At 44.9% G+C, this 22026-nt stretch overlaps 1 protein-coding gene across 2 annotated transcripts in view; it reads left to right on the top strand.

The window, feature by feature from the left end:
* The window catches only part of LOC117255601 (calpain-1 catalytic subunit), a 45412-nt gene that overhangs the window by 7276 nt on the left and 16110 nt on the right, over positions 1-22026 (top strand). For both annotated transcript variants that reach the window (XM_078166572.1, XM_078166571.1), the window contains 13 exons: positions 3403-3472; positions 6230-6348; positions 6786-6919; positions 7868-8036; positions 8197-8280; positions 8366-8451; positions 8526-8600; positions 8740-8900; positions 12035-12204; positions 18844-18855; positions 20878-21089; positions 21176-21215; positions 21532-21597. In XM_078166572.1, coding sequence (XP_078022698.1) covers positions 3403-3472; positions 6230-6348; positions 6786-6919; positions 7868-8036; positions 8197-8280; positions 8366-8451; positions 8526-8600; positions 8740-8900; positions 12035-12204; positions 18844-18855; positions 20878-21089; positions 21176-21215; positions 21532-21597 — 1398 coding nt within the window. The remainder of the gene's footprint in view (positions 1-3402; positions 3473-6229; positions 6349-6785; positions 6920-7867; positions 8037-8196; positions 8281-8365; positions 8452-8525; positions 8601-8739; positions 8901-12034; positions 12205-18843; positions 18856-20877; positions 21090-21175; positions 21216-21531; positions 21598-22026) is intronic.

Below are 22026 nucleotides of genomic sequence, written 5' to 3'. Positions count from 1 at the left end.
TTATTTCACACATCAACCAAAAACACACCGACTTCAGGCTGAGGGAACAGGAAGTGCTAACATGCTAACATGCTAATTCATGTCCAGGTGTAAGGACTCATTCTTAGAGCACGTTATTGTAACTGGTGATAACTCAGAGAACATCAAAGGAAACATTTAGTTTCTCTCCACACACAGTTTCCTTTGTCCTCCGTTTCTCCGAGCAGCTGACTGTCACACCGCTGCTGCATGGGCACATTGTTCTGCATTGGACGCCTGTGATTGGCTGAACTGGATGCTGCCTCCTGTGTTGTCTGGCGCTGTTTGTGGCAGGAAGTGAAGACTTTGTTCAAGCAGATAAGCCAAACAGAAGTGAGAGTGTTCAGAGGAAGACAGTGAAAAAATAAAGGCTACAGCCACAGCAGCGCCCCCCTGAGGCCGTAATGATCACACTGCAGGATGTGTCATCACGCTAATGTTAGCACTGTGTGAATGTAAGATTTAGCATGTGAGCACGCTAATGTGCAAATGTTAATTCAGACGTTTTCTGTCTGGTCATACAGGATGTATTCTCTGTGGGTTAATAAATAACAAATGGAATAAGAGTGAACATATGAATATAAAAACATAATTTTAAAGTTCAAATTTTAAAGTAAATGAAGTATTAAAATGTTAAAGTTTATAACTGACTCATTGTTTAGTTTTTAAAATTTAAACTACATGTTAATCTTGATGAGGGCGGTTAAAACCATCGTGATGTTTAGCATGTTAGCTTTTTAGCCTGTTTGTCTTGTTAACATGAAAAAGTTAGCATGTAAAAATATTACGTTCTCACTACGGTATAACTTTGTTGTCATGGTGACAGACACGATCGTCACTAGAGATGAACCGATACCACTTTTTCCTTCCCGATACAATTCCGATCCCTGAACCTTAGGTATCTGCCAATACCAAGTACTGATCCGATATCAGCACGTAAAATAAAAATGGATAGGATATGAATTGTTGTATGTCTCAACTCCTAAAACTCTGTGTAAAATATTAAGGAATAAATACATAATAGAAGAATGAATGTCATAAAACTTATTATTATCCAGTGTTGACACAGATCAAGACACAGGTTAGTAAGTGCAGCCACACAATTTGGTAAAATGGACATTTTAAAGGCTACAGTAGAATGTAGGGCTGCACCATATTGGAAAAAAATGACATTGCAATTTTTTAAATTTTTTTTTTTTTGCAATATATATTGCGATATTAAAAAATACAAGAATTTTTACCAGATGACTTAAAGGCGCTGAATGAAAAGAATGTGGCCAAAACAGTTACTGCACTCAAATTCAAAAATACTGCCGTGAGTCGTGTCCGCCCGACACCGGCTTCTCTGCTGCTAACGCTGCTGCCGGGATATAGCGGGGAGGAGCCGGCTGCTAATGCTATGTACCGGGACACTGCTAATGCTGCTTGCCGTGCTGCTAATGTTTGTTTCTCAAAAAAATCAGTCGGGTCGATGACCCACCTGCACATGGGCTACAATGTATGATCGAAAACGAGTAACAGTTGAAAGTATTCGAAATGTCCATCCCCGTCTAGCTATGATGCTAGTTAGCCAATTTTAGCTAAAGCTTACCTGTCGAGGAGAAGAGTAGCCACTTCGACATCTGATTTCAAATTCTTCTCCGCTTTCAACCGTCTCCACCGTTCAAAAGCATCTCCTATATAGACCCTCGTTTTGCCTCGAGTTTTGTCTTGGCGTTTTTGGGAATCATAACGAGGTCGTTTGGGTTTAGTCGCACCGTCAGCCATTGTAGCTCAGTCGTAACTACTGGCAACCCGGATGCTGAGACTCTACTGACTGTGTGACTGGTAGACGGCGGTGGGTGGCGCAACAGGCCAAAACACAAATTCAAAACATAAACATGATTTGCAGACTGTAAAATTTTTTTAAATGCAAATATTCTGGCTGTACTATTGTTGTCAGTGAGATCAGTATGTTATATGAACATTATTCTTTAGTCTCTGTGACATATTAGGAGGATTTTATGACTATTTGCTTTAGATTTCTTACATATAGCTCCTTTAAAGTAAGAAAATGAACAAATAGTGTCTTTCACTCAGCACAGTTGCAGAGGCTCCCAGCTTCATGTGAAACAGACTACATTATAGACGCTCCGTTATTTATTAATCCCTCTGTGTCTTTATATTTTTACTTTTTATATGCTCCTCTTGCCTTGATAAAGTTAATGCATGGCGTTGTCATTTCAAACTCAACACTTCCTGAACTTGTTTCAAATTAAAAGCCCCTTATAACCTCGGCTGAGAGAATCCCTCCATTTTCTAAATAGGCTTTTATTGTGAAACATTTGTAGGAACTTGTTGTGGAGAAATCAGTGACTTTTATGTTTTCGTATGGCGCTTCAAATGTAGCTCCTGCCATCTGCTGACACTTTCAGGTGACTACAGTAACATGTCAGCTGGCACATGAACAGACACAGTGACTCAAATAATAGTAAAGTCATAAAAATAGGACAAGAATAACCCGATGACATCACACATGCCGTGAAAGACAACCGGGAATAATTGGTGAGTACCAGCGTGTAGCGTGTCGTGTCTGTCGGCCAAGTCACGGCACGATTTTATGACTCCACAATCGTGTAATGTGACATAGTGACTTTCAGAAGGGGCAGAAAAGTCGTGTAGTGTGAACCAGGCATAAATCCTCCTTTACCGTTTCTCCCTCTTGCATGTCGCTCATTTTCAGTGTGTGACTGCAGCGTGTGCATGAGAGGGGGAGGGGCTGCTGTTGTCAGAGAGGGAGGGACAGAGAGAGAGAGGCGAGCGGAGCAACGAGCGGAGCAACAAGTGGAGCAACGAGCGGAGCAACGAGCTGCTTTTCTGAATCAAAACAAAAGTTTACATGTTCTGAAAAAAGAGAAAACATCTCATGTCCTGCGATGTGACTATTGCACATGCGCACATCGCCATGGCGATGTTCAAACGATATATCATGCAGCCCTAGTAGAATGCTTTTTAAACTCCGCTCTGTTTCCATTTCGTTTGCCTGTAGCGTGCGTATGCATAATGACGTGAAGCATTACGTGGTATCAGACTGGTCATACGCTGTACTCACCGACACCCATTGCCGCATTTTAGGCAGTATCGGAGGCATTTCCGATACTGGTATCGGTATCGGTACAACTCTAATCGTCACTACCACGTTTGTTTGAGAAAATGAAGCAACACATTTATGTACCGAGCCCACTCTGTGGCTTAGACCAGAGCTGTTGAGGGAACATGCGTCTGAGGGAACACAAGGGTGAGGGAACCTGGGGGACATCAGAAGATGATGGTGATGATCTGTTTTAAAGGAACGTGATATAATATGATGTAACACAAAAGGGCGTCTCTGATTGGCTGTTTCAGGAGTTGACAGAGAGCCCTCAGTTCATCGTGGGCGGAGCCACCAGGACAGACATCTGTCAGGGAGTGCTGGGTGAGTCAGCTGGTCATGTGACCTCACACACAGTCTTCTATGCAGTTTGTTTTTGATCGTTGTCCAGCTGAAGGAACCTGCGTCGTTAATACTGTTACCAAAGTTTCATTCATGATGTTAGCCGTGTTAGCTGTGTGAGCTGTGTTAGCAGTGTTAGCCGTGTTAGCTGTGTGAGCTGTGTTAGCAGTGTTAGCAGTGTCAGCTGTGTTAGCTTTCTTAGCAGTGTTAGCCGTGTTAGCAGTGTTAGCAGAATGCAGACCAGCTGAGTCACAGAGGAACATGGTCTGTTTAAATATCCCCCAGTAATTGATTTGGTTGATAATTCATACACTGTTGCCAACTCCTCAGTAAGAAAAGTAGCTATTGGCTGTCCTAAAAGTCGCTAGAAGTCGCTAAATGACGTCTTCGCCTAATTTGCGTAATTGTCCATATGCATGGAATTGTAATGGCTGCTGTAGGAGAGAGGAATAACATCGTGGGAGAGACAAAAACTGAGTAAAAAACACCCTGAATATGTTTAGAACTACAAATGAACCTTCTTTCAGTGATTTATATTAGACAAAGAAAATTTTACATTTACATCCCGCCCTGACTGTAAACCAGGTCGGGATCAGCCAATGGCGGTTCCGCACATGCGCGATTCACTTGCAGTCTGGACGTGGAGGGGTTAACATCTCCTGCTCTGACTGCAGCTGGGAGGGAGGACTGGGCCGCCTGTGAGTGCTTTGGGGCGAGAGAGGAGCCCACGGCAGCATCCGCTGCTCATTGAGAAGAATAACGATACGTGCTTTCACGTCAGAGTCTCCAGAAGTCTCCAATAACATCAGAAAAAGTCGCTAGATTTGTCGCTAGTCGCTTTTTTGAAAAAGAGTCGCTAGAGGGGTCTGAAAAGATGCTAAATATAGCGACAAAGTCACTAAGTTGGCAACACTGAATTCATAGTTAATATTGTTAATGAATGGTCCTCTCTGATGATGATGAGGAGGAGGAGGAGGAGGAGGCTGACGCTGGTCTTAGCGACACTTTGTTTTATCCTTTATCCGTCTGACATGTTGGATTACAGCATCACAGGAAACTGATCATTGGATTAAAGGTGACAGTTTACAGTACAATGTTTAAGACATATGAACATTTGCATCTGTGCATGAAAAACAGATTTCATAGAAATGTACTTGTAGTTGATGATGAGTTTATGATAAACATAATAAAGTTCAATATATGTTGAGGTAAAGATCAGTCCCAGAGCGCAGACCAACACCAAACACTCTCAGACAGTGGAACGTGATTTGTGTATCCGCCCCGTGGTTCAGATCTGCTCCGTCATTTCATGTGCTCTTTCTCGGCCTGTGCTCCACCCTTCACCACCCGTCATTAAAATCTGCTGGAGGTTTCTCGGTCATCCTGCTGACAAACAAACACAAACTGTTGAGGATCGCCCAACGCTGCAGCTTTACGTTTCGCTGCACTGGAACAAACCAGGACAAACAGACCCAAACACAGGTCCACAAACTCTAGTCGAGATAACTCAGATCCCGGCCGCTCTGTTTCATGACGAGGCCTAATGGGATCTTACGAGGAACACCTGAAGGTAGCACTCAGTTCTGACCTTGTATTGATCAGTGATTGATCAGTGAATGGACGGACGCTCCATTAGTCGGAAACATTAGCAGCTTAATGTGAAAGTAGTGATGTTGTTGTTGATGTTAGCTTAGCATTAGCGCGTCCCCCCTGACCATCAGAGTGTCTGCTCAGGATAATGGAGACATTAACGAGCGCCAATGCTTCCCATAAACATTACCTGCATTACCGTACCACTGTACCACCGTACCATCATACCACCGTACCACCGTACCACTGTACCACTGTACCACTGTACCATCATACCACTGTACTATCGTACCACTGTACCACTGTACCATCATACCACTGTACTATCGTACCATTGTACTATCGTACCACTGTACTATCGTACCATTGTACTATCGTACCACTGTACTATCGTACCATTGTACTATCGTACCACTGTACTATCGTACCATTGTACTATCGTACCACTGTACTATCGTACCACTGTATCACTGTACCATCATACCACTGTACTATCGTACCATTGTACTATCGTACCACTGTACCATTGTACTATCGTACCACTGTACCACCGTACCATCATACCACTGTACTATTGTACCACTGTACTATCGTACCATTGTACCACCATACCACTGTACCACCGTATTACTGTACCACCGTACCACTGTACCACCGTACCATCATACCACTGTACTATCGTACCACTGTACCACTGTACCATCATACCACTGTACTATCGTACCACTGTACCACTGTACCATCATACCACTGTACTATCGTACCACTGTACCACCGTACCATCATACCACTGTACTATCGTACCACTGTACCACTGTACCATCATACCACTGTACTATCGTACCATTGTACTATCGTACCACTGTACCACCGTACCATCATACCACTGTACTATCGTACCACTGTACTATCGTACCACTGTACCACCGTACCATCATACCACTGTACTATCATACCATTGTACTATCGTACCACTGTACTATCGTACCACTGTACTATCGTACCATTGTACCACCATACTATCGTACCACTGTACCATCGTAACATCCTGACAGTATTTGGTCATATTTGTATTTGGTCATATTTTGCGGTTCTTTCAGAGGTATGATGATGTCATTTCTGTGTGTCCTGTAATTGGATGTTGTGTAGGAGACTGTTGGCTGCTGGCTGCTATCGGCTCTCTGACTCTGAACGAGCAGCTGCTGCACCGCGTCGTCCCTCACGGTCAGAGCTTCAGCCATCAGTATGCCGGCATCTTCCACTTCCAGGTGAGTCAGAGGCCACACCCAGTCACCTGCTCATGATACATTCAAGTGGACTTGAGGCGTAGGGCCAGGGATACACCTGTTAGGTATCAACTGAGAAAACACAGGACCAAGTGGTGTCAAAACTATCAACTGTTTTTGTATCACAGTTAATCACAGCGATTCTTCTCTGAACGCCACGTGTGATTGGCCCACGACTGCAGCAGCCATAGCTCATACAGTCTGTGGTGAGGTGACGGCGAGCGCAGTGTTGTTATAGAGTCGTCAGGGCGCTGAGACGTCGCCAAAATGTTTGAAATGTTTAAAGGTGCTGACGGAGCAAAAACTATGCTCCGAATTTTTACAGCATTTTACATCTAGTTTTATAACAAACATTTATATGAAGTGGAATGAAAACCCCTGTGCACTTTAATTCTGTCTGTCCATCTGTCTGTCTGTAGTTCTGGCAGTTCGGGGAGTGGGTGGACGTGGTGATCGATGACCGTCTGCCGGTCAAAGACGGAGAGCTGATGTTCGTCCACTCGGCTGAAGGTAGCGAGTTCTGGAGCGCCCTGCTGGAGAAGGCCTACGCCAAGTAAGAGCTGAGACTTCCTGACAGCCAGACCGGCGTCAGATCAGTGTGTCCGGAGGAATCAGGAGCTTCAGCAGCTCTCGTACTCTTTCAAACTGTCAAACGACACCAAACAAAATCAAATGTGCAACGCAAGGTCTCAGTGAAGGCGCGTTTATTCTCCCTTTGTGAACGAAAATAGATGCCACTGTCCTCGTACGTCCATGTGTCCTCTATGATGTCATAGATACAGCCAACAGATGGCACTAGAGGGCGGAGTCAAAAGTTTCACGCAACAACAAAAAAAACGGAAAAAACAACAACAAACGAGGTCGTAATATTGTACCTTAAAACGGAGGCAGTTTTGTAGACGGAGGCGGTCTGCGAGGTCATTGAATACATCCTGACATGTGGCGTTGTAAAACGACTTGTCATTATGTCACCGAATCATTCTGTTCATATAAATGTCTCCGTCATCTCCTGTCGCCGAATCTCTCTTGAACCACGATGAAATGAGCACATAGTATGGACAGGAGGCTTCGTCTGTCTCTGTCTCCGTCTGTCTCTGTCTCCGTCTGTCTTTGTCTGTCTCTGTGTCTGTATCTCTGTCTGTATCTCTGTCTCTGTTTCTGTCTGTCTCCGTCTGTCTCTGTCTCCATCTGTCTCTGTCTGTCTCTGTGTCTGTCTCTCTGTCTGTATCTCTGTCTCTGTTTCTGTCTGTCTCTGTCTCCGTCTGTCTGTCTCTGTCTCTAACATTGAGAATAAATGAGCTCTCAACCTGTCCTAAACCTGAATTCAAGAGTCTCAGAAACCAAAAAACCACCTGAAGGTTCTCCTGATACTGTGAGACTTTTCCTCCATTATAGTAACAACAGTGTGTACTGTGTGTTTACTGTGTGTTTATTGTTTGTTTACTGTGTGTGTACTGTGTGTTTACTGTGTGTTTATTGTTTGTTTACTGTGTGTTTTGAGGTTGAACGGCTCGTACGAGGCGTTGTCCGGCGGCAGCACCACTGAAGGTTTCGAGGATTTTACCGGCGGTGTTTCGGAGATGTACGAGCTGAAGAAAGCTCCCAGAGATCTTCATCGCATCATCAGTAAAGCTCTGGAGAGAGGCTCGCTGCTGGGCTGCTCCATCGACGTCAGTCACACACATATTTTTACATAAATATCTCCTGTGTGTTTGACTGGTTATTCTGCAGTGACAGCGCCCCCTACAGTAGTGTCCTCCAGGAGGAGGTCATTATCTGTCAGAGGTTACGTCCTGTCAGCTTCTGGATGTGTTTCTGTCTCCTCTTCAGATCACCAGTGCCTTCGACATGGAGGCGGTGACCTTCAAGAAGCTGGTTAAAGGCCACGCCTACTCTGTGACCGCACTCAGACAGGTGAGCTCACCTTCATCAGCTTCATCACCTTCATCAGGAGCCAGTCTGTTTGTGGGACTCTGGATGTTGGTGTTGCTGTCTGCAGGTGGAGTACCGCAGCCGCCAGGAGCGTCTGATCCGGATCAGGAACCCCTGGGGTCAGGTGGAGTGGACCGGAGCCTGGAGCGACAAGTCAGTGCTTCAGTTTCACTCCGTTTGTCGACTTGACACCAGAAACGAGGAAATAATCATCCTTTGTGTTTCAGCTCGTCAGAGTGGAGCGCCATTGACTCAGCAGAGAAAGACGAGCTGCTCTGTAAGATGGAGGACGGAGAGTTCTGGTAGGACTGGACCCAAGAGATGAGAGCTGACTCAAAGGATGACGGCAGTAACATGTCTGTCTGTCTGTCTGTGTGTCTGTCTGTCTGTCTGTTTGTCTGTCTGTGTGTCTGTCTGTCTGTTTGTCTGTCTGTGTGTCAGGATGTCTTTCCAGGAGTTTCTGCGTCAGTTCTCCCGTCTGGAGATCTGTAATCTGACTCCGGACGCTCTCAGTCAGGACACCGTCAGTTTTTGGACCACGACAATGTTTGAGGGTGGCTGGAGGAGAGGAAGCACTGCCGGAGGCTGCAGGAACCATCCCAGTGAGAATGTTTCTATGAACCAGTAATTACACCGTCAGTTCCCACTTATTAGGGACTGTTCTTTATTTGTGAGGGAGGAGGGGCTGGTGCACAAGGGGACACATGTCAACCTTTTTAAACACTGAGGAGGGACTTCTGTTTTTTAGTTTGGCTGATGGGAGGGGCTTAGAAGGCTTAGATGTTGTATTTAATATTACAGCTGGTTTATAAAGAAAATATCCCACTCATCTGCTGTCATTAGAAAAAAAATCATCCTGATTTTAAAGAAAACATTATGATTTCAAAGCAAACATGCTATTTTAAAGGCCCAGTGTGTAAAATGGGTTGAAAACAGTGACATCAGTGGTCAAATTCTAGATTGCAGGGCTCACTCGCTCACCCCTCCCATCGGGTAAATGACGGTGGCCTCGTAGGGACAAAAAGCCTTGCGCACAAGTTTTTCAGGAGTAGGTCTATCTAGCGACGAGGTGAATGTTTATTTAGAAATCTAAACCATGTTACGATATTGTAATGAATCCCTCACGAGCAGGAGACCAGAGGAGCGTTCGGGAAAAGGCCCGTTTATTTGAGCACTCCAGAAACTCCGGTAACACTCCACTCCGTCCCAAACTCTGACTCTTCTGGCGTAACACACACACTTCATACACACATACTCGTTTACCATACTAAGTGGGGACCCCCCTCCCCTCTCTGCTCCACCAATCTCCAGCCCGCACACTGACTGACAGCGTAGCCTGTAAACAGAGCTCAGCTGTTTATTTAGCCTAGCAATATCTCCGGACTATAGTAGCTGCAATGGACGACTTTGAACGCGATTTTGAAGAGTTTCTTGTAGCGGACACAGACCCAGAGCCATACCTGTTTGAGCCGGAGCACACAGATGAGGAACTCCATGTGTTTGATGCTGAGCGGGTGAGAAGAGAGGCTGAATGCACAGAATGGGATTCGGTGCTACTGCTGCCATCGTTGGGGAGATATATCATCAGGAGGAAAAGCGCAGCAGAGAGTGCATCACAAGGAGTGAAGTTGCGTCTTCTTTTCCTCGCAGATGAGGGTTCGGGTTCATTCTCTCCTGTTGCGTGGTAAGTGTGGTCCATTCGCAAACTTTATAACTAAAAAAACTTTTCACTACTCTCTATTGACGAACTACTAACACTCTCTGCTGTTTCCTCCTCCTTCTTCCTTCCTTCCACTGTCTTCGTTGGTTTATTTATACACGCGAAACGCGTTCTCTGGTTGGCTGGATTGTCCATTCGGTCTGCCGTACATACATGGCGGCGCAAGATGGCGACCTCTCTAAAGCAAGGCTGTAGCGGGGTTCTTCCGGGAAAAATATGGCGTAGTCGGGAAGATACTTTTTAAAGTGTTTATTCTACCAAACCAACCAAAACAGTGAAAAAATATGTACAAAGTAACAACAGAATATTTACAAAAAGGTACACTGGGTTCAGAGTTCTTCAGTAACCCAAATTACAGCTGGACCACCAGCCAAAAAAACAAGGACAATAGTCCAAAAACACGTTCACTCAATACTTTCTCTTGTTGTCAAATACCTGCCATGTACCACCAACTCTCCACCCCAACATGGACAAGATGGCTGCCTTATAAATCATAAGCCCCTCCCACTGGGCATGACACAAAAAGAATAATTAACTTTGAAATCAGTGTTTCCCTACAAATAGAAACCACCAAAAATGTATTGACAAATAGTTAAATGCAGAGAAATGCCTCCTTTAAATATTCACTGTTCAAAATGTCAACATACAGTCTCCAGTACTGCAAAATAAACATAATTAGCGCAAACACACATTTAAATTAATCAGGTGACCATTTTCCCGCTACGTCCCCTTTAAACCCCAGGAACTCGATACGCCCTTGTTTGGCGGATTCGGCGTCTGACAGAGGGCAGCGGGGAGGACAACCTGGCGTCTGCGGTGAGTGTCTATGTGATATGGATGGGTATGAACAGGCGTGCAGAACGGCGAGTGTGAACCCTCGTGCGAACTACAGAACTGTGGGGCAGTGAATTATGGCGATAATTGCAACCAATGTAGCGGACCAGAACGGGGCTCGGAAATGTTTGATGAGTGGTGTGTAATGGGTAGCGCATAGCGCGTAGCATGTGTGTCTGTGTGTGTGTATGTGTATGTGTGTACTGCCCGCACTCAGTGACGGGGCCGCTCCATCACAAAGGCCCTTGCTATAAATATGTGTATATATATATATATATATATATATATACATATATATATATATATATATATATATACATATATATATATATATATATATATATATATATATATAAAAGCATAATTATAAGGCTAAGAAAACCAAACGAATTTTATTTTATAGCGATTATACACTTATATAAACATATTAATGGGTAGAATATTTAGATTCAGATTCAGATTGACAATAAACCATGCCAAATATTACACACTGGCCCTTTAAAGTAATCATTCTAATTTTGAAGAAACCATGCTGATTTCAAAGTAAACATGCAAATTTAAAGAAGTCATGCTGATTTTTTAAGAAATTGTGCTGATTTTAAAGAAATCATTCTAATTTCAAAGTAAATCATGCTGATTTGAGCGTAAACATGCTAATTTTTGAACAAATTGTGCTGCTTTTAAAGAAATCATTCCCATTTCGAAATAAATCATGCTGATTTTAAAGTAAACATGCAATTTTAAAGAAACCATGCTGATTTTTTTTTTTAAATCATGCTGATTTTTAAGGAAATCGTGCTGATTTTGAAGAAATCATTCTGATTTCAAAGTGAATCATGCTGACTTTAAAGTAGACATGCTGATTTCGAAGTAAACATGCTAATTTAAAGAAATCAGTCTTTACTCTGTGGTGCAGCGATCAAACACAGTTGTTTCACATCTAATAAACAGTGAAGATAAAAAAACTCAATAAAGAACAAAAGAAGAAAACAGCTGACGCTTTTCAGAGAACGAAACAATGTTTAAAAAGTTAACTATTAAAAACACAGAAGAGTTTTTTAGTGTTATATTTTTTACCTCCATATCATCCTCCTACACGTGAACGAGACTGGAGTTTGATGTGCTGTCTGATATAAAAACTACATATCCCATGATGCTTTGGCTGTTGCTGCGTCTCTGCAGACACGTTCTGGATCAACCCTCAGTATAAGATCTCCCTGCTGGAGGAGGACGACGACCCCGAGGACGACGAGATTGCCTGCAGCTTCCTGGTGGCTCTGATGCAGAAAGACCGCCGCCGCCACCGCCGCCAGGGCCAAGACATGCACACCATCGGCTTCGCCATCTACGAGGTCAGAGGTCACAGAGCTGTAACCTAAACACAACATTCTGATTGCTGCCATGATAAAGACTCAGTGTCCTCAAACGAGACGATAATAAAGTCCCAGTGTCCTCAAACGAGACGATAATAAAGACCCAGCGTCCTCAAACGAGACGATAATAAAGACCCAGTGTCCTCAAACGAGACGATAATAAAGTCCCAACGTCCTCAAACCAGACGACGATAATAAAGTCCCAGCGTCCTCAAACCAGACGATAATAAAGTCCCAACGTCCTCAAACCAGACGACAATAAAGTCCCAACGTCCTCAAACCAGACGACAATAAAGTCCCAACGTCCTCAAACCAGACGATAATAAAGTCCCAACGTCCTCAAACCAGAAGATGACAAAGTCCCAACGTCCTCAAAGCAGACGACAATAAAGTCCCAACGTCCTCAAACCAGACGATAATAAAGTCCCAACGTCCTCAAACCAGACGATAATAAAGTCCCAACGTCCTCAAACCAGATGATAATAAAGTCCCAACGTCCTCAAAGCAGACGACAATAAAGTCCCAACGTCCTCAAAGCAGACGACAATAAAGTCCCAACGTCCTCAAACCAGATGATAATAAAGTCCCAACGTCCTCAAAGCAGACGACAATAAAGTCCCAACGTCCTCAAACCAGATGATAATAAAGTCCCACTGTCCTCAAACGAGACGATAATAAAGTCCCAACGTCCTCAAACCAGATGATAATAAAGTCCCAACGTCCTCAAACCAGATGATAATAAAGTCCCAGTGTCCTCAAACCAGATGATAATAAAGTCCCAACGTCCTCAAACCAGATGATAATAAAGTCCCAGTGTCCTCAAACCAGATGATAATAAAGTCCCAACGTCCTCAAACCAGATGATAATAAAGTCCCAGTGTCCTCAAACCAGATGATAATAAAGTCCCAACGTCCTCAAACCAGATGATAATAAAGTCCCAACGTCCTCAAACCAGATGATAATAAAGTCCCAACGTCCTCAAACCAGACGATAATAAAGTCCCAGTGTCCTCAAACCAGACGATGACAAAGTCCCAGCGTCCTCAAACCAGACGACAATAAAGTCCCAACGTCCTCAAACCAGACGATGACAAAGTCCCAGCGTCCTCAAACCAGACGACAATAAAGTCCCAACGTCCTCAAACCAGACGATGACAAAGTCCCAACGTCCTCAAACCAGACGACAATAAAGTCCCAATGTCCTCAAACCAGACGACAATAAAGTCCCAACGTCCTCAAAGCAGACGACAATAAAGTCCCAACGTCCTCAAAGCAGACGACAATAAAGTCCCAACGTCCTCAAACCAGACGATAATAAAGTCCCAACGTCCTCAAACCAGATGATAATAAAGTCCCAGTGTCCTCAAAGCAGATGATAATAAAGTCCCAATGTCCTCAAACCAGATGATAATAAAGTCCCAGTGTCCTCAAAGCAGATGATAATAAAGTCCCAACGTCCTCAAAGCAGACGACAATAAAGTCCCAACGTCCTCAAAGCAGACGACAATAAAGTCCCAACGTCCTCAAACCAGACGACAATAAAGTCCCAACGTCCTCAAACCAGACGACAATAAAGTCCCAACGTCCTCAAACCAGATGATAATAAAGTCCCAGTGTCCTCAAACGAGACGATAATAAAGTCCCAGTGTCCTCAAACCAGATGATAATAAAGTCCCAGCGTCCTCAAACCAGATGATAATAAAGTCCCAACGTCCTCAAACGAGACGACAATAAAGTCCCAACGTCCTCAAACCAGACGACAATAAAGTCCCAACGTCCTCAAACCAGACGACAATAAAGTCCCAACGTCCTCAAACCAGATGATAATAAAGTCCCAGTGTCCTCAAACGAGACGATAATAAAGTCCCAGTGTCCTCAAACCAGATGATAATAAAGTCCCAGCGTCCTCAAACCAGATGATAATAAAGTCCCAACGTCCTCAAACCAGACGACAATAAAGTCCCAACGTCCTCAAAGCAGACGACAATAAAGTCCCAACGTCCTCAAACCAGACGAGAATAAAGTCCCAACGTCCTCAAAGCAGACGACAATAAAGTCCCAACGTCCTCAAACCAGACGACAATAAAGTCCCAGTGTCCTCAAACCAGACGATGACAAAGTCCCAACATCCTCAAACCAGACGATGACAAAGTCCCAACGTCCTCAAACCAGACGATGACAAAGTCCCAACGTCCTCAAACCAGACGATGATAAAGTCCCAACGTCCTCAAACCAGACGATGACAAAGTCCCAACGTCCTCAAACCAGACGACAATAAAGTCCCAACGTCCTCAAACCAGACGATGATAAAGTCCCAACGTCCTCAAACCAGACGATGACAAAGTCCCAACGTCCTCAAACCAGACGATGATAAAGTCCCAGCGTCCTCAAACCAGACGATAATAAAGTCCCAACGTCCTCAAACCAGATGACGATAAAGTCCCAACGTCCTCAAACCAGACGATGACAAAGTCCCAACGTCCTCAAACCAGACGACGATAAAGTCCCAACGTCCTCAAACCAGACGACAATAAAGTCCCAACGTCCTCAAAGCAGACGACAATAAAGTCCCAACGTCCTCAAACCAGATGACAATAAAGTCCCAATGTCCTCAAACCAGATGATGATAAAGTCCCAGTGTCCTCAAACCAGATGATGATAAAGTCCCAATGTCCTCAAACCAGATGATGATAAAGTCCCAGCGTCCTCAAACCAGATGATGATAAAGTCCCAGTGTCCTCAAACCAGACGATAATAAAGTCCCAGTGTCCTCAAACGAGACGATAATAAAGTCCCAGCGTCCTCAAACCAGATGATAATAAAGTCCCAACGTCCTCAAACCAGATGATAATAAAGTCCCAACGTCCTCAAACCAGATGATAATAAAGTCCCAACGTCCTCAAAGCAGACGACAATAAAGTCCCAACGTCCTCAAACCAGATGATAATAAAGTCCCAACGTCCTCAAACCAGACGATAATAAAGTCCCAACGTCCTCAAAGCAGACGACAATAAAGTCCCAACGTCCTCAAACCAGACGATGACAAAGTCCCAACGTCCTCAAAGCAGACGACAATAAAGTCCCAACGTCCTCAAACCAGATGATAATAAAGTCCCAACGTCCTCAAACCAGACGACAATAAAGTCCCAGTGTCCTCAAACCAGATGATAATAAAGTCCCAGTGTCCTCAAACGAGACGATAATAAAGTCCCAGTGTCCTCAAACCAGATGATAATAAAGTCCCAGTGTCCTCAAACGAGACGATAATAAAGTCCCAGTGTCCTCAAACCAGATGATAATAAAGTCCCAGCGTCCTCAAACCAGACGATGACAAAGTCCCAACGTCCTCAAACCAGACGATAATAAAGTCCCAGCGTCCTCAAACCAGACGACAATAAAGTCCCAACGTCCTCAAACCAGACGACAATAAAGTCCCAACGTCCTCAAACCAGACGACAATAAAGTCCCAACGTCCTCAAACCAGACGACAATAAAGTCCCAGTGTCCTCAAACCAGACGATGACAAAGTCCCAACGTCTTCAAACCAGACGATGATAAAGTCCCAACGTCCTCAAACCAGATGATAATAAAGTCCCAGTGTCCTCAAACCAGACGATGACAAAGTCCCAACGTCCTCAAACCAGACGACAATAAAGTCCCAACGTCCTCAAACCAGACGATGACAAAGTCCCAACGTCCTCAAACCAGACGATGATAAAGTCCCAACGTCCTCAAACCAGATGATAATAAAGTCCCAGTGTCCTCAAACCAGACGATGACAAAGTCCCAACGTCCTCAAACCAGACGACAATAAAGTCCCAACGTCCTCAAACCAGACGATGATAAAGTCCCAACGTCCTCAAACCAGACGATGACAAAGTCCCAACGTCCTCAAACCAGACGATGACAAAGTCCCAACGTCCTCAAACCAGACGATGATAAAGTCCCAGCGTCCTCAAACCAGACGATGATAAAGTCCCAGTGTCCTCAAACCAGATGATAATAAAGTCCCAACGTCCTCAAACCAGACGATAATAAAGTCCCAACGTCCTCAAACCAGATGACGATAAAGTCCCAACGTCCTCAAACCAGACGATGACAAAGTCCCAACGTCCTCAAACCAGATGACGATAAAGTCCCAACGTCCTCAAACCAGACGATGACAAAGTCCCAACGTCCTCAAACCAGACGATGACAAAGTCCCAACGTCCTCAAACCAGACGACAATAAAGTCCCAACGTCCTCAAACGAGACGACAATAAAGTCCCAACGTCCTCAAACCAGACGATGACAAAGTCCCAACGTCCTCAAACCAGACGATAATAAAGTCCGAACGTCCTCAAACCAGATGATGACAAAGTCCCAACGTCCTCAAACCAGACGACAATAAAGTCCCAACGTCCTCAAACCAGACGATAATAAAGTCCCAACGTCCTCAAACCAGACGACAATAAAGTCCCAACGTCCTCAAAGCAGACGACAATAAAGTCCCAACGTCCTCAAACCAGACGACAATAAAGTCCCAACGTCCTCAAACCAGACGACAATAAAGTCCCAACGTCCTCAAACCAGACGACAATAAAGTCCCAGTGTCCTCAAACCAGACGATGACAAAGTCCCAACGTCCTCAAACCAGACGATGACAAAGTCCCAACGTCCTCAAACCAGATGACAATAAAGTCCCAACGTCCTCAAACCAGACGATGACAAAGTCCCAACGTCCTCAAACCAGACGATGATAAAGTCCCAACGTCCTCAAACCAGACGATGACAAAGTCCCAACGTCCTCAAACCAGACGACAATAAAGTCCCAACGTCCTCAAACCAGACGATGATAAAGTCCCAACGTCCTCAAACCAGACGATGACAAAGTCCCAACGTCCTCAAACCAGACGATGATAAAGTCCCAACGTCCTCAAACCAGACGATGATAAAGTCCCAACGTCCTCAAACCAGACGATGACAAAGTCCCAACGTCCTCAAACCAGACGACAATAAAGTCCCAGCGTCCTCAAACCAGACGATGATAAAGTCCCAACGTCCTCAAACCAGACGACAATAAAGTCCCAACGTCCTCAAACCAGACGATGATAAAGTCCCAACGTCCTCAAACCAGACGATGACAAAGTCCCAACGTCCTCAAACCAGACGATGATAAAGTCCCAGCGTCCTCAAACCAGACGATAATAAAGTCCCAACGTCCTCAAACCAGACGATGACAAAGTCCCAACGTCCTCAAACCAGACGATGACAAAGTCCCAACGTCCTCAAACCAGACGATGACAAAGTCCCAACGTCCTCAAACCAGACGATAATAAAGTCTGAACGTCCTCAAACCAGATGATGACAAAGTCCCAACGTCCTCAAACCAGACGACAATAAAGTCCCAACGTCCTCAAACCAGACGACAATAAAGTCCCAACGTCCTCAAACCAGACGACAATAAAGTCCCAACGTCCTCAAAGCAGACGACAATAAAGTCCCAACGTCCTCAAACCAGACGACAATAAAGTCCCAACGTCCTCAAACCAGACGACAATAAAGTCCCAACGTCCTCAAACCAGACGACAATAAAGTCCCAGTGTCCTCAAACCAGACGATGACAAAGTCCCAACGTCCTCAAACCAGACGATGACAAAGTCCCAACGTCCTCAAACCAGATGACAATAAAGTCCCAACGTCCTCAAACCAGACGATGACAAAGTCCCAACGTCCTCAAACCAGACGATGATAAAGTCCCAACGTCCTCAAACCAGACGATGACAAAGTCCCAACGTCCTCAAACCAGACGACAATAAAGTCCCAACGTCCTCAAACCAGACGATGATAAAGTCCCAACGTCCTCAAACCAGACGATGACAAAGTCCCAACGTCCTCAAACCAGACGATGATAAAGTCCCAGCGTCCTCAAACCAGACGATAATAAAGTCCCAACGTCCTCAAACCAGACGATGACAAAGTCCCAACGTCCTCAAACCAGACGACGATAAAGTCCCAACGTCCTCAAACCAGACGATGACAAAGTCCCAACGTCCTCAAACCAGACGATGACAAAGTCCCAACGTCCTCAAACCAGACGATGACAAAGTCCCAACGTCCTCAAACCAGATGATAATAAAGTCCCAACGTCCTCAAACCAGACGATGACAAAGTCCCAACGTCCTCAAACCAGATGATAATAAAGTCCCAGTGTCCTCAGGTCGTCCACTTTGCGTCCTTTAGCTGTTAGCTTAGCCTCTTTTAATTTTATGTAGCCTTTATTAAAGCAGGCTTTATGTCTATTGGGACAGTCTCTGTGTCACATCAGGCGACTGTGTCCACAACAGACATGACATCACACACATATGTCCACGACCAATCATCACTGGCCGTCTTTCACGATGTGTGTGATGTCATCAGGTTATTATTTCAGTCACTGTGTCTGTGTTCCAGCTGAACTGTTACTGTGGTAACGTAAAAACTGTCACCAGGTGGGCGGAGCTACATTTGAAGTACCACATGCAAACTATTATAGTCACTGAATCCTCCACAGGAAGTTCCTGCTATGTTTCACAATAAAAGCTTTTTTAGAAAATGAAGAGATTCTCTAGACTGAAATGTGTTTTTTCTCCCTCACAGATCCCTGACGAGGTGAGACTGTCTGTCTGTGTATCTGTCTGTCTGTCTGTGTGTCTGTGTGTCTGTGTGTCTGTCTGTGTGTCTGTGTGTCTGTCTGTCTGTCTGTCTGTGTGTCTGTGTGTCTGTGTCTGTCTGTCTGTCTGTCTGTGTCTGTGTGTCTGTCTGTGTATCTGTCTGTCTGTGTGTCTGTCTGTGTGTCTGTCTGTCTGTGTGTCTGTGTGTCTGTGTGTCTGTGTCTGTCTGTCTGTCTGTCTGTGTCTGTGTGTCTGTCTGTGTGTCTGTCTGTGTATCTGTCTGTCTGTGTGTCTGTCTGTGTGTCTGTCTGTGTGTCTGTCTGTGTGTCTGTGTGTCTGTCTGTGTGTCTGTGTGTCTGTGTGTCTGTCTGTGTGTCTGTGTGTCTGTCTGTGTGTCTGTGTGTCTGTCTGTGTGTCTGTCTGTGTGTCTGTCTGTGTGTCTGTGTGTCTGTGTGTCTGTCTGTGTGTCTGTGTGTCTGTCTGTGTGTCTGTGTGTCTGTGTATCTGTCTGTGTGTCTGTCTGTGTGTCTGTGTGTCTGTCTGTGTGTCTGTCTGTCTGTGTGTCTGTCTGTGTGTCTGTCTGTGTGTGTGTCTGTGTGTCTGTGTGTCTGTCTGTGTGTCTGTGTGTCTGTCTGTGTGTCTGTGTGTCTGTCTGTGTGTCTGTCTGTGTGTCTGTCTGTGTATCTGTCTGTGTGTCTGTGTGTCTGTCTGTGTGTCTGTGTGTGTATCTGTCTGTGTGTCTGTGTGTCTGTCTGTGTGTCTGTCTGTGTGTCTGTGTGTCTGTCTGTGTGTCTGTCTGTGTGTCTGTCTGTGTGTCTGTCTGTGTGTCTGTGTGTCTGTCTGTGTGTCTGTGTGTCTGTCTGTGTGTCTGTCTGTGTGTCTGTCTGTGTATCTGTCTGTGTGTCTGTCTGTGTGTCTGTGTGTCTGTGTGTGTATCTGTGTGTCTGTCTGTGTGTCTGTCTGTGTATCTGTCTGTGTGTCTGTGTGTCTGTCTGTGTGTCTGTGTGTCTGTGTGTCTGTCTGTGTGTCTGTGTGTCTGTCTGTGTGTCTGTCTGTGTGTCTGTCTGTGTGTCTGTGTGTCTGTCTGTGTGTCTGTCTGTGTATCTGTCTGTGTATCTGTCTGTGTGTCTGTCTGTCTGTCTGTCTGTCTGTCTGTGTGTCTGTCTGTCTGTGTGTCTGTCTGTCTGTCTGTGTGTCTGTCTGTGTGTCTGTGTGTCTGTCTGTCTGTCTGTGTGTCTGTCTGTGTGTCTGTGTGTCTGTCTGTCTGTGTGTCTGTCTGTCTGTGTGTCTGTCTGTGTGTCTGTCTGTCTGTGTGTCTGTCTGTCTGTCTGTCTGTGTGTCTGTCTGTGTGTCTGTCTGTCTGTGTGTCTGTCTGTCTGTCTGTCTGTCTGTGTGTCTGTCTGTGTGTCTGTCTGTCTGTGTGTCTGTCTGTGTGTCTGTCTGTGTATCTGTCTGTGTGTCTGTGTGTCTGTCTGTCTGTCTGTCTGTCTGTGTGTCTGTCTGTCTGTGTGTCTGTCTGTCTGTCTGTGTGTCTGTCTGTGTGTCTGTGTGTCTGTCTGTCTGTCTGTGTGTCTGTCTGTGTGTCTGTGTGTCTGTCTGTGTGTCTGTGTGTTTGTCTGTCTGTGTGTCTGTCTGTCTGTGTGTCTGTCTGTCTGTCTGTCTGTCTGTGTGTCTGTCTGTGTGTCTGTCTGTCTGTGTGTCTGTCTGTCTGTCTGTCTGTCTGTGTGTCTGTCTGTGTGTCTGTCTGTCTGTGTGTCTGTCTGTGTGTCTGTCTGTGTATCTGTCTGTCTGTCTGTGTGTCTGTCTGTGTGTCTGTCTGTCTGTGTGTCTGTGTGTCTGTCTGTGTGTCTGTCTGTCTGTGTGTCTGTCTGTCTGTCTGTGTGTCTGTCTGTCTGTCTGTGTGTCTGTGTGTCTGTGTGTCTGTCTGTCTGTCTGTGTGTCTGTCTGTGTGTCTGTGTGTCTGTCTGTGTGTCTGTCTGTCTGTCTGTCTGTCTGTCTCATCTGTCTGTGTGTCCATCAGTTCCGAGGCTGTCCCAGCGTCCACATGAAGAAGGACTTCTTCCTGCGTCACTCCTCCTGCGCTCGCTCAGAGACCTTCATCAACCTGCGAGAGGTCAGCACCAGGCTCCGCCTCCCACCAGGCGAGTACCTGATCGTCCCGTCGACCTTTGAACCCTCCAAGGAGGCCGACTTCGTCCTGAGGGTGTTCACCGAGAAACAGTCGGAGACGCAGTGAGTCTGTGTGTGTGTGTGTGTGTGTGTGTGTGTGTGTGTGTGCAGTCACTGACACTGTGTGTGGTGTGTGTGTGTTTCTGCAGGGAGATGGACGACGACGTTGTGGCGAACTTTGAAGAAGAGGTACAAAACATTACTGTTATTAAATAATAAGGATCATTATTACAAGTGATTCGTCACCTTTGTTGTTGTTGTTGTTATCAGCCATCTCTGTTATCTTTTAACTCAACAAACCCTCCAAACTAACTTATTCATTCATTAATAAACTGACGATAACCAGGACGATGATTCATCATCTGTGTTTACAGTCAAACACACGATGATGAGTTTGTTGGAGAGTGACAGCCGCTCTGTGTGTTCATATCTTTAATAACAGAAACCAATAAATCACGGCATATTTTTATGACCTTTGACCCCAGCTCCTTCTTCTTCTGTGCAGGAGGAAATCTCAGAGAGCGACGTGGATGAGTCCTTCAGGTCCATGTTCGCTCAGCTGTCTGGAGACGTGAGTCCACTCTGCTCAAGTCTCACTGATGAATACTGAAATATGAAATATTACATCATCAGAATCAGATAGGATTTATTGCCCAGCAGGTTTTTGATCACAGACTACAGATTACAGATCATAGAATACATATTACAGATCATAGACTACAGATTACAGATCATAGAATACATATTACAGATCATAGACTACAGATTACAGATCACAGACTACAGATTACAGATCACAGACTACAGATCACAGATGACAGATCACAGACTACAGATGACAGATCACAGACTACAGATTACAGATCACAGATTACAAATCACAGATTACAGATCACAGACTACAGATTACAGATCACAGATTACAGATCACAGATTACAGATTACAGATCACAGATTACAGATCACAGATTACAGATCACAGATCACAGACTACAGTTTA

This window comes from Epinephelus lanceolatus, chromosome 3 (assembly GCF_041903045.1).
Source record: "Epinephelus lanceolatus isolate andai-2023 chromosome 3, ASM4190304v1, whole genome shotgun sequence".
In the NCBI taxonomy this organism is placed as follows: Eukaryota; Metazoa; Chordata; class Actinopteri; order Perciformes; family Serranidae; genus Epinephelus; species Epinephelus lanceolatus.
The sequence above is the reverse complement of the archived record's forward strand: the minus strand, read 5'-3'. Positions and strand labels throughout refer to the sequence as shown.